This window comes from Centrocercus urophasianus, unplaced genomic scaffold (genome assembly GCF_019232065.1).
Source record: "Centrocercus urophasianus isolate 14NV4802_14NV808 unplaced genomic scaffold, USGS_Curo_1.0 seq_18, whole genome shotgun sequence".
NCBI lineage: Eukaryota > Metazoa > Chordata > Aves > Galliformes > Phasianidae > Centrocercus > Centrocercus urophasianus.
The window spans coordinates 6,009,662-6,020,930 of NW_024884733.1; the positions used below are offsets into that span (position 1 = coordinate 6,009,662).

General features: G+C 47.7%; 1 protein-coding gene across 1 annotated transcript; it reads left to right on the forward strand.

Moving 5' to 3' along the window:
- Positions 1 to 1,208: 1,208 nt before the first annotated feature.
- Positions 1,209 to 5,739, forward strand: FASLG (Fas ligand). Its single transcript, XM_042820151.1, has 4 exons — positions 1,209 to 2,140; positions 2,439 to 2,484; positions 3,966 to 4,019; positions 4,458 to 5,739. The coding sequence occupies exons 1-4, from the start codon at positions 1,748 to 1,750 to the stop codon at positions 4,850 to 4,852; spliced, it is 888 nt and encodes a 295-aa protein (XP_042676085.1). The 5' UTR covers positions 1,209 to 1,747; the 3' UTR covers positions 4,853 to 5,739.
- The last annotated feature ends 5,530 nt before the right edge of the window (positions 5,740 to 11,269 follow it).

Here is an 11,269-nt window from a genome sequence, read left to right on the forward strand (position 1 = left end):
CTTTGATGGTAAAATAACCCTTGTCTTCGGTTTGCCACAACGTGTGGTGTTAAAGGGCTCTTGATCTGAATAGAGAAGATGCAGCAGGCATGGCTGAAACAGGGCTTTCATCAGCTTACCCACAAATTACAAAAATATATGTGCATTTTGGCGAAAATAGGAAGCAGTGGGTCAGTGACAAACACATCTGTGATGTTTAAGGGATCTTGCTCACGTGCCTACAATCCCACCAAGATGAGCTGTCTGCATTGAAATTAATCAGTGTCAGAAAGGCATAGAGGGCAGCCTGGAGGGGGAAGACAGCTCAAACACCTGACCATCCACCTGAGGGAAATGTAGAGATTGCCTGATTTGAAGAGAGAGCTCAGGAGGGAGGAAGCTCTCAGCTTTGCCCCTTGTATTGTTGAAGGGCCTCAGAGGGCATTAAAGAAATAGGAACTCCCTGGAACCTGTGTCTGTTTTGCAGCAAGTCACAGGGACGGTGTCCTCAGCGCTCTGAGAAGGAGTATTGAGTAGGCTTGAACTGCCGGAGGTGCATTTCAATTGCTTTTATTTTTTGTGTCAGAGCTAGAAGTACAAGACCCTAGAGGTTGCTGAAATGGTTTGTGCTGTGGATTCTCTTTTCAGCAAGGAGCTGCGGTGAACGTTCTCAAAAAGCAGCGGGGTGTCTGGTGGTGCACATCTGACTGATTGGTGTGGTTGGAGGCACAACTCAGCCCTTGCTTTGGAGAAACCAGAGTGCACACATTGTTAGAGCATGCTAACCTTGAACTGCAGATCTTGATGTTCAAGATCAAAACCTTTGTGTTGGGGCTGCTTTCTTCAGCCACATAAGAGACAAAAATTACGTTTGTTCTTGCACTAAGCATTTCATTTTTTAAACACTGCCCTCCTATAAATGCACTTCATTATGTCTGAAACGAAAGAGCAAATAGCTATGGACAGTCTTTTGTGTAAATTTATGGGAAATTTATGGGACAGCTCCTTGCCACTACTTAGCAATCAGCAGCCAATGAAGACTTAAATTGAGAAATGGAGATGCTCTCTCTCCTCATGATTTGGCAGTGAGCCTTTAAAAGCACTGGTCCCTGCAGTGTGCCTAAACTCTGAATCCTTCCTTGAAAGGCAAGGAAGTTCCACCAAGATGAGTAGTGCAGTGTCTGATCAGTCACCCAGCCAGGTGAGGTCCTACTGCAGCACTCGCCGTTGTTCAGAGAAGACTGAAAAGCAACAAGAACTGCCTTCTCCAGCACTGCTGCAAGTTGGAAGAGGACAGCAGGCGGCAGTAAGTAATTTGTCCTTTGCAAAACGAAGCAGTTCTTGAGTGCCTATTGCTGTACTTGATATAAGTTCTTCATATTTCTGCTAAGGGGAAAACTCGGCTCTGTCTCTCAGCTCTCATGCAGGATGCCAGAAGCAGAAGAGTGTTATTCCCCCTGCTTGTGGTACAGGATACCGCAGTGGAAAAGCAGCTGCCTCTGCCTGAGTGGGCTGCTGGAAAGGGTGGCTGGCTGATTACTCAGCCCCTGCCTGACAGCACCGTGCTGCTCTGTACACCTCCTTCCTGGGGCTGGTGCTGTGTGAGTGCAGCCTGCCACTAGGTCTGTACAGCTGCATGTGCGTGCTGCTGCACGCTGCTGCTGGGAGGAGCAGGCGGGTGCCGTGAACTTGCAGCCGAGGGCGGAAGCTTTTTGGGGTTTGCTGTTGCTGCTTGAGGCTTTCATAGAGTTGCGGCATCTGAGCTGGGATGATGCAGGCACACAGAAGCGGAGCTGGGTCTTCCCCCAGGGCTCAGTCTGGGCCAGCCTCGGCAGTTTTTGGCTGCCACATGGAAGATCACACAAAGCGTGTCCAGCCCATCCCACTCCCAGCCATGCAGCAGAACTTGAACTATATGTACCCCCAGATCTTTTGGGTGGATGGCTGTGCCGATGCCAGTACCTCCTGCCATCCAGCATCCCCTGTTGCTCCCTTCCCTCCACCGGTACCCGATCGGAGGAAAAAGCCAAAGAGCAACAGAGAAAGGAGCAGCGTCTGCTTCCTGGTGATCTTCTTGCTGATCCTGCTGGCCCTCACTGGAGTGGGGCTGAGCATGTTTCAGATTTTCCACCTGGAGAAGGAACTGGCTGAACTCAGAGAGGTAAAGTCTGCCTGCTGGCCACACAGGCTGTGGGGAGAAAACAGTGGCAGTGATGTGTCTGCCATGCCAGTGTGCGTGGGGCTGTTTGTTACTGTGAAGGACTGCTCTGTTGGTGACTGTGGTACATATCTGGTTGTCCTGATGGTTGAGTGCTGCAGGCTCTCTCTCCCTGTACACTTAACCTTGCAGCTCTGCATGAGCACTCAGAATAGCCGTTGTTGAGATAGTCAGGCTGCATCTAGATGGTGCTTTTGTGTTCTCACCCTGCTAAGAGAGCTTGTCACTCTTCTTTTGACAGTCTGTCAGCACTGAACACATCCCTCCAGCCCTGGAGAAGCTCATAGGTGAGTTGATGTACGTAGAGGAACTCCTCCTTGCCAGCATGTGTGAATGTTCCTGCCAAATTCTTGCCTCCCCTTGTCAGGTGCAAAGGCAAGGGTGCAGCTCTGATGCTCTGGAAGTACTCATTACACTCGCTTGAAGAAGAGCACGTGGGGAGGGGGTCCTGCATCCTGCTTGCTGGAATGCTTAGTGGTGTTAGTGCGGAACAGTTTGCTTCTGCTTTAGGGCCTCCCAGACCCAAGTGGGGCACTGATACTGAGAGGGATTCTGCTGTGGAAGTGAATTTCTGGCTGTCCTAATGCACTGCAACAGCATGCACAGAAGGAGAGCAGAGAACCAAGATGCACGTGTTAACACTTTATCTCTTTGCTCTGTAAGATTTTGGGGATGACATACAGAGTTTTGTTTTCCTTGGGATTGGAAGATCTGCTTGTACCCTTGAGAGAGAGCAACTTTGTTCCTAAATTCCTTTGGTACAAAGTCTCGATGCAGTCAGAGTTAGATGAGATCCTGATAGATGATAGATCCTGATTCTATGGTGATTTTATTCTCTTTAAAAAATGTCTTTTCACTGAAATTGAAACTTTCCAAAAGAACCTACTTTTTTTTTTTTTTCCTAAATTTAGAGGAAAGAAAAAGTAGTTTCAGTCTCAATGGAACAATTTTAAAATTGTATTTTGAACTTTCAAACTGTCATTTTTATGATCTGTGTTAGTGTTATTAGTGATGAAATATTTTTAAAGAAGGCCAAACAACTGGCTTAAGCAAACAAGATGTTTCTAAAAATTGAGAGCTTGATGCTCAGAAGTAGACACTGAGAGAATGGGCAAGATGGAGTAGGATGGGGTCCCTGTGCCCCGTCACTGTAACCAGCCCATTTCTCTAGGAGGACTCAGACCCTCCATGGAAGGTAGAATTCTCTTACCCATATTCTGCCCTTCTGAGGACAGGGTCTGCCTGGCTAGGCAGGTGCTTTCAGGATGTCTCAAATAGCTTTTCTGGTCCAGCTGTAAGGAGGTTTGGTACTTGGCAGCCAGATTTCCGCTGCTGTGGGGGTGCTGGGCTGGAGTGGGGCAATAAAGCAGGTATGTTTGTGACAGGACACAAGCAGTCACCTCAACACAGACTAAAGAAGCCATGTAAAGGCACTGTATTATCCCTCTCCTAAAACCTGAGTGGATGTCCTCTGCTTAAGTTCACTGGTGGAGTCATTTGAAGATGAAAACTTTCCTTGCTGTCTTGTTTTTCCCCTTTGCTTTGGATCACATCTGATCCTTTGCTTCAGCTCTTCCTTTCTAACTCTCTCTAATGTTCTGTAGCATTTGGCTGAGCATCTTTCTATCTCTTTACAGCAAGCCATGGTGCCTATGTGCTCTTTGCTGCTGGGAATCTACCTCGCTTTAGCCTCGTGGATACCTGTTCTTCTCACTGGTTTGGCTTCTCCGTGGAGCATAGGGCTAAAGTCTCCTCTGTTTGCATGCAGGGCAGGGGAGCAAGCCAGTGAAAAAGGAAGCAAGGAAGGCAGCACACTTAACAGGTATGTGCTGAGGGGCCAGCAAGATTTGGGAGCAGAGAACAGGGCAGATGTTACCGAGGTGAAAGGGGCAGCTTGGCTGTCATTGCAGGGAACTGCCTTGCACAGACTTCCTCATTTTCCTTTAGAAATGCGTGTGCTCTGGCAACTTGAAGTTATTCCACTGCTAAAATATTCCTCTTATTCAGGCTTTTTAATGAGAGATATATTTTTTCCTTTGTTTTTTTTGTTTTTGTCAATGAGGTGCTTTCAAAAGCAGCTCAGTGCCAATTGAGCACATGGGAGGTGAGAACTCCCACCTCCGTGAGGTTGGGGTAGACTTCTCATGCTGCACAAAGGACACAGAGAACAGGTGACTTGGTTGTGACTTGGGGTGTAACTGAAGGGAGAATACGTTAGTGCTTGTACTTACTGCACTTCCACTCTCATTCTGGCTTCCAGGGAACCCCACACAGCGGAACCTCCCATTGGAGTGGGAACCCATCTCTGGTCATGCCTTCACCAGTGGCGTTCAGTACCGTGCCAAGGGCCTTGTGATCAATGAGACTGGTCTGTACTTTGTGTACTCCAATGTGCTTTTCCGGGGAAGGCATTGTGACAACGAGGTGCTGACACACGTTGTCTACAAGAGAAACCCAGCTTCACCAGGCAGCCACGTGCTGATGGAGGACAAGCGCATCAACTACTGTACAAAGGAGAAGATGTGGGCCCGGAAAAGCTACCTGGGGGCTTTATTCAAGCTCAGGGAGAGGGACAGTCTGTATGTCAACGTTTCCAAAATTGATCTGGTTAACTTTGAGGAATCCAAGACATTCTTTGGGTTATTTAAGCTTTAAGTGGTGCTGTTGAAATGTGGCTGGCAGCACCCCACACACTGGGACATGCAGGGCATGACGGCCACTTGAGAGGCAATGGTCCTATGTTGCCAAAACCAAAGCAGGGTCTCACTCTAGGAAACCCATCAAGACACCACGTTTCAGCCTTCTGCATGAGAAGGCTCAAGCAACAGGTAAAAGCTTGAATCCAGACCTCTAGGAAGCACGTGGGCTGTCCTGTGGCTATCTGAAGAGAATCACGCATTTTCTTCCTCTGAATAAAACCACCGCCCTGAAACGTAGTGCATCAAAGACCCTGTTGAAACTCACTACTTGCTCGAGAAGACTGCTACCTGAGAAAGTGCCAGGGCCTCAGCGGCACTGGCCCACACATGCTGTTATGCCCCCCGTGAGCTCAGGCCATTTGGGGACAGCTGGCCTGTGTCCAAGAGGCCCTCAGTCTGAGCTGTGCTGTGCCACGCCATCGGTGGTGATGTAGGAGTGAGCTCAGGCTGCTTCCCCTGAGCGATGGTCTGCCCATCCCACCTGGACACTTGGCACTGTAAATTGTCTGACAGGCACCCACCTACCAGTTGGCTTGTTAAGCATGGTAGGTTTGTTTTGTGTTAAATTATTGACTGTTCCCTTCCCAGAAAATATCCCCACCCCTTTATTTAACTCACCTTGCAAGGAATGTGCTGGAAGTGGTGATGTTGTGAGGGGTCCTGGCCCTGTGGTGAAAACAAGGTCTTGCTGAATCCTCCCCATCCTATGGTGGTGGGTACAGCATAAGGGGCCAGGTACCCTTCTCACTGATAGGACCTGAGCAAACCAGCCCTAGCTGAGCATGGGATGCTCTCTCCTGGGCGAAACACAGATGGTAAATAAAGGTATATTTTTCTAGGAAATGGCACTGTATTCTCCTTATGTGGGACAGAAGGCTTTTGCAATGGCCAAAGCCCGGAACACTTTTGGTCAGTGGACAGGACCCTGCTCTACCTCTAGCAGTGTGCCAGAAAATTTTGCTCCCTGCCTGGTGGGGTACTGGGTCCCTGCCAATGAGCTTTCAGGCAATGAAAATTGTTGAGATCTGGGGATCAGGAAGGTGTGAGGTGGGCAGCTCAGACTGGGCAGCTCCATTTGACCGTCATGGAGAGGAGTGATCTAGAAATGCAGGGTTGAGCTCAAATTGAGAGAAATATTGTTGGAAAGTTTGGAGGGCCTCTGTGCTTTGTAAACATTGCTCTGGGTGTTATCTGTGGGCTATGGTTTGGATGTGGGTGGCTGGGAGCTCTCCCCTACATGCTGGAGGTAGCGGTGTTTGGAGCTGAACACAAGCTTTTCCCCACCCCCAGGTCTTGGCTGGAAGTGTTCTGGGAGGCAGAACACTGGCTGCTGAGCACAAGTGCTGCCATCCCCCAGAGCACCACACTCCTCTCGGTGCTTCCAGCCCCAGCAGCACTTCACATGGCAGTCTGAGGGGTAAAGAGAGGAAGTCATACTTAGTGTTAAATAACATTTGCTCACTCCAGCACTGGTCCACAAAGCTTTTTCCTTGCAAGGATTAACCTCAACTTGCCATGTTGTCACTTGGCAGTACAAAAAGGCTGTGCTGCATCATTTTTGCCTGTGGTCCAGTCTTCTTGCAATTCAAACAGTGGTTCTCCCACAGCATGCAACATTTATTTCCTTTTCTCTGGTGCCGTCCTCTGCTCTGTGGTGTATGGCCTGTGGTTGCTTGCTTTGTGGTAGCATGTTTCTTTGAAACCCAGGAGTGGACGAGGCCATTGGTGCAGACAGGTGAGGTGAACACTATGCCTCTGCTCACACAACTGGCCCTGCTGCACGGTGGAGCTTTCCATTGCATTTCTCAGGAAGGAAAGTGCCTCTAAAAGTCAACAGTTAGGAATCTTTTTTGCTTAGCTGATGCTTTCCCACTGCACCCGTCTCCTGCTGTCAGAGGGGCAAACCACTTAGTGCAGATACAGAGGTGTTGGACTGAATCTTTTAAGGAAAGGCTGGAAGCTTCTTCCCTTTTCTCCTGCTCTTTATGCTGTGTTGCTTTCTAGGCATCCATCTGAAGAATGACTGTGCATCTCTCTTTATACATCTGCATGCTTGCAGCAATTTCTGAGCACATTGTGTGCTTCTTTTCTTTGCTGGTGAGGAACAGCTTAGAGAGATAAAGAGCATTCAGCACCCAAAGGAAACTGATGCTGAGTTTATGCACTCTGCTATTGCAGTATTAGCAAAGGGTTGAAAAGCTCCCAAAGCTTTGTATAAATCAGCACAAGGCAGCTCAGCCATGAACCTGAGCTCTGGGGCAGGATGTGGCAGCTGTTCTCACTGCACATCAGGAGGGGACAAGAATCTGTTAACGTTTTTATCTGATGTGCTGACAGGAATGCAGACCTGCAAGTCTCAGAGATAGTGGTGTGGTGAGGTGGATGGTGTTTTAAGTCGAGCTGGGGTCTCGAAGTGGACAGAGCTGCCTTTCCTTGTGGGACAAAGCTATGAGCCTTGGTCCTGAGTCAGAGAGCAGCTGCTACTGTGTGGAGCCTATAGCACAGATGCCAGTTACACACGTGCTTCTGCCCTGCGATCCCGTTCTCAAACATCGCTTCAACCTGAACGTAGAAAACCCACAGCTGAGCTCATGGGCTGTGGCTGAAGATTCAAAGTCATGAAGATTCAAAGGTCGTGACAGAAGCATAGAATTTTAAACTGCACAGGGTTGATTCACAGACTGCTTGTGAGAGCAGCTTTATTAAAGCTATCAGTTTAATTATCTAAAAAGCTGTTCACTGATTGGAGTATTTGCTTAATGTTAGCATTAAATTCTTTATTTAATGATGGCATTGTTAATGCTTCTGTGACTGAGGGAACACACTCAGAGTGGTGGTGCATTGGAAAGGGCTGCTTTTTCTGAGAAGAAATGTTTCCTAATATCCAGCCTGAACCTGCCCTAGCACAGCTTGAGGTCTCTCCCTCTCGTCCTGTCACTGTTACCCAGGAGCAGAGACAGAACCCCACCCTGTCACAGCCTCCTCTGAGGCAGTTGTAGAGAGCAGTAAGGTCTCTGAGCCTCCTGCAGACTGAACAATCCCAGCTGTCTGTATAAGCCAAGCTCCTCTGTCCAATGGAAGAGCCTGGGCTATGTGTGGAGGTACTGCAGGGCTTGGGCAGTGTTTAATAGCACTCCAGGGAACTTCTCCTCTGTAGAGAACATCTGAGAAGTGATGAGTCCAGAGCAACTCCTGTGAAGCACCTTCCAGTCAGCTCCTAGTGCCTGGGGGTCTTCTGTGGCTCACAGCCTTTCTTCATCTGTGCAGGCATTCTATACCTATGTGATCCAGCTCAAAGCTAATCCAGCAAGTCAACAGGCAGGCACACCAACTCTCATAGTTAGCTGAACCCTTTCCAGGCAATGCCTGCATGTCTGGGGTGTGCAGCTGGCCAAGCCTGCATGACATAGAAGCACTCATGCTGCTATGTGCCGAGCGTAGCAAGCTGCTTGAGGGGGGTGGGCGCTTTCGTGGTTGATGTGTATCAGATGCTGCATCCTATTTATCTACCCTGGTGGGGTGAATAGTGCTGCTTCTACAGCAGAAGTGCAGGAAGCGAGAGGAGGTTTGGCAAGCTCTGAGAGGCAGAGCCTAAGTGCAAGAGGTAGGATGAGTAACGAGCGAGGCTGAGGTTGGGTGCTGCTCCACATGGACCTGTAGAGATGAGAGCTTCTGCTGCGAGCAGCTTTCCCCCCACAGAGAGAACCACCTTCAGAGAAGCAGAAACAGCCTCTAATAGCTGTGGCCAGTGTCTCTCATATCCCTCCTATTGATATTGCACCTATGTCTCCTGATTTTTTCACTAGGCTGTGGTTACTTGTGCTGCAGAGGAAGGTCACTGGCACACAGTGAAGGCCTGTAGGGCTCTTGTAACACAGAACTGAAAGAAGCCACTGCTGGTCAACAAATGCAGTAGTGTCACAGACTTGAAATGGAGCTCCGACACGGACTGGCTCTCAGCAGGTTCACCCAGACATGCGTCTTGGCTCAGACGTTGCACAGATTAGTTGTTGTAGTTAGCTGGTATGTGTTGTATATGAGTCTTTTTGTAACCCTCCAAGAGAGAAAAGAGAGCGCAAGAATGGAAGAACCAGTATTTTTTAAGCTACTCTCAAATCCTTTGAGTTGAGCAATCTTCTTTCTGCTTGATCAGACAAGCTTCATTATTGCTGCTATTTTTCCTTTTCTATTTTATTTTCCCCCTTAAAGGCAGCCTTAATGTTTCCAAGTTTTGATTACTGTGTCTTGTGGGGTTACTTCCAGGTCATGGAGCTGTAAGGAATACATGAACCAGATGGTGAAGGGGGGGAAGCTTAAATATTATTTTCTAGTGTATATGTATATAAATGTATATAATATTATATATAGTATATAATATATATAACACTCTTATTTTTCTATCACTTAGAAGAGGAGGCACGTTACGTCATGGTTACAAAAGTGTAGTTTTAGGCATGACTAAGTGACTGAGGTGTAATGCAAAGGGGATGAGGTGAGTAAGAAGAGAGGAGGAGCTGGTATGCAAGGTGAGGGAAGTTACATGTGGATTTCTCAATTTTATTTTAAAGATGAGAAATAAAGACATAAGAATTTGTTGCTGACTCATCTCTTGAGGTAACATCAGATTCAGATATTCCATTTCCAGCACACAACCAAAGCCCTGATGCATGAGAAGTAGGACTATGTGTTGTGGTGGACCTCCTGCCCTGTCCTTGTCAGGCAGAGGGAGAGGACCTAAGAGATGGAGAGGAAGGGAAACAAGTCTCAGCTCAGCATCCCAGGCAAAGCCCCTCCCTACTTACCTTAATTCCCCACAGAGTGTGTGCTCTCCTGAGCCATGTGAGGGGCATGCATTCCACTTAGCATCATTTGTGAGATTTATGTTAAGAGATTAAAAAAAAAAAATCAGAAAATATATACCTGAGAGGGAGATTTTTCCTTCTTAATTTAAATAGCCTACAAGATAGTTGTTCATGCTGCTATGATGGACATGAAGTTCCCAAAGAAGAGTGCAACGTTTACGGCTGTTGCAGTTCTCAGCTATCAGAGGATCAGCCAAAGAACTGGTATGAGCTGCACAATCTCAGCCAAGGCTCCACAGGGCGTGCTGAAAGACTGACTTGCTGCTAATCCGTTTATCCATGCTCCCTGCTGAGGTATCTGCAATGGAGAATGGGTATCCAAGAACTGCCTTCCATTAAAGTTCTGAAAAAGGAATTTAAATAATAGAAGATTAAGAATGCTTAAGGAACAAAAGAGGATGTGATTTCTCTGATTCCCTGCGTGGTTTCAAAAGGGCAGTGCTGGGAGAAATTCAGGATATTTAGTGAATAAATCCCACTGCTGTCCTTAGCTTGGACAAGGGCAGGTTATAAGGCTAGTTCTCAAATAGGCCCAGAAGGATGTTGTTGCAGCCTTTGTGATGATCCCTGCTTTTGCGCTCTGAAATCAGTCCTGCACATCCTTGCTGCTGAGCAGCCCACCAGGTTGTGTGTGGCTTTGCAAGTGTGTTTCTTTGCTGCTGCTGTGAGGAGCAGGAGGTAGTTGTGGCTTAGTGAGCTACTGTCTGTTAGCTGAGCTCTTCGACCATTGCAAACATGAAAGTTTTTTTGTGGGGTAGGGGGTTGTTTCTGCCTCCTGCCCACAGCTGTACTTTCTTGTTTATCTGAGCTTACAAGAATTTGAGTCAGGCTCCTCTGTTGCCCTACTTACTCTTACAGCATGGGTGGGGAACAATCATTTTCAAGGTTTGCTTGAAACTCCCTACTCACATCCTGTGGAGACCCTGCTTGCTGTGCTGGAGAATGTGAGTCAAGAGAGGCTGTTGAAGGAGAGAAGGGGATGATAACTGCTTGGTCCAGCTGGGACCACGTTAGGTATCATTAGGTCTGCTTGTGGAGTCTGTGTCTCCTTCTCTGCTCTTGAAGCATTTATTATGTATTTATATGCATTCCCTTCTGCACAGGGGAGAGCTCGTGGGCAAGACGAGGTATGATTCATCCAGCAGTAAATGTATCCATACAGTTACTGTATTCAGTGCTGTCCCAGCTTTGCAGTTAAGATGTTCAGTACCTGGCAAGATCATCTAGACAGTGATGCAATAGAAATAACTGGTGCTGTGCTCTGGACCTTGAGATACGTGATTTGTGTTTTGATGCTAATGTAACTTGCTGGCCTGACTGTTCCTGTTTCCCAGGAAGCATGTACAATAGTAAGGATACAGTGATGGATGCCCAGTCTGAGATGAAAGCCTGTGGCAACCCCAACAAGTACCAGATGATGACCAGGACCTGGCATAGAGCCTGCCTAGGAGAACAAGTAAAGCCATCCCACACAACTCCCACCTTTCTAGTTTGCTAGAAAATCTAATTAA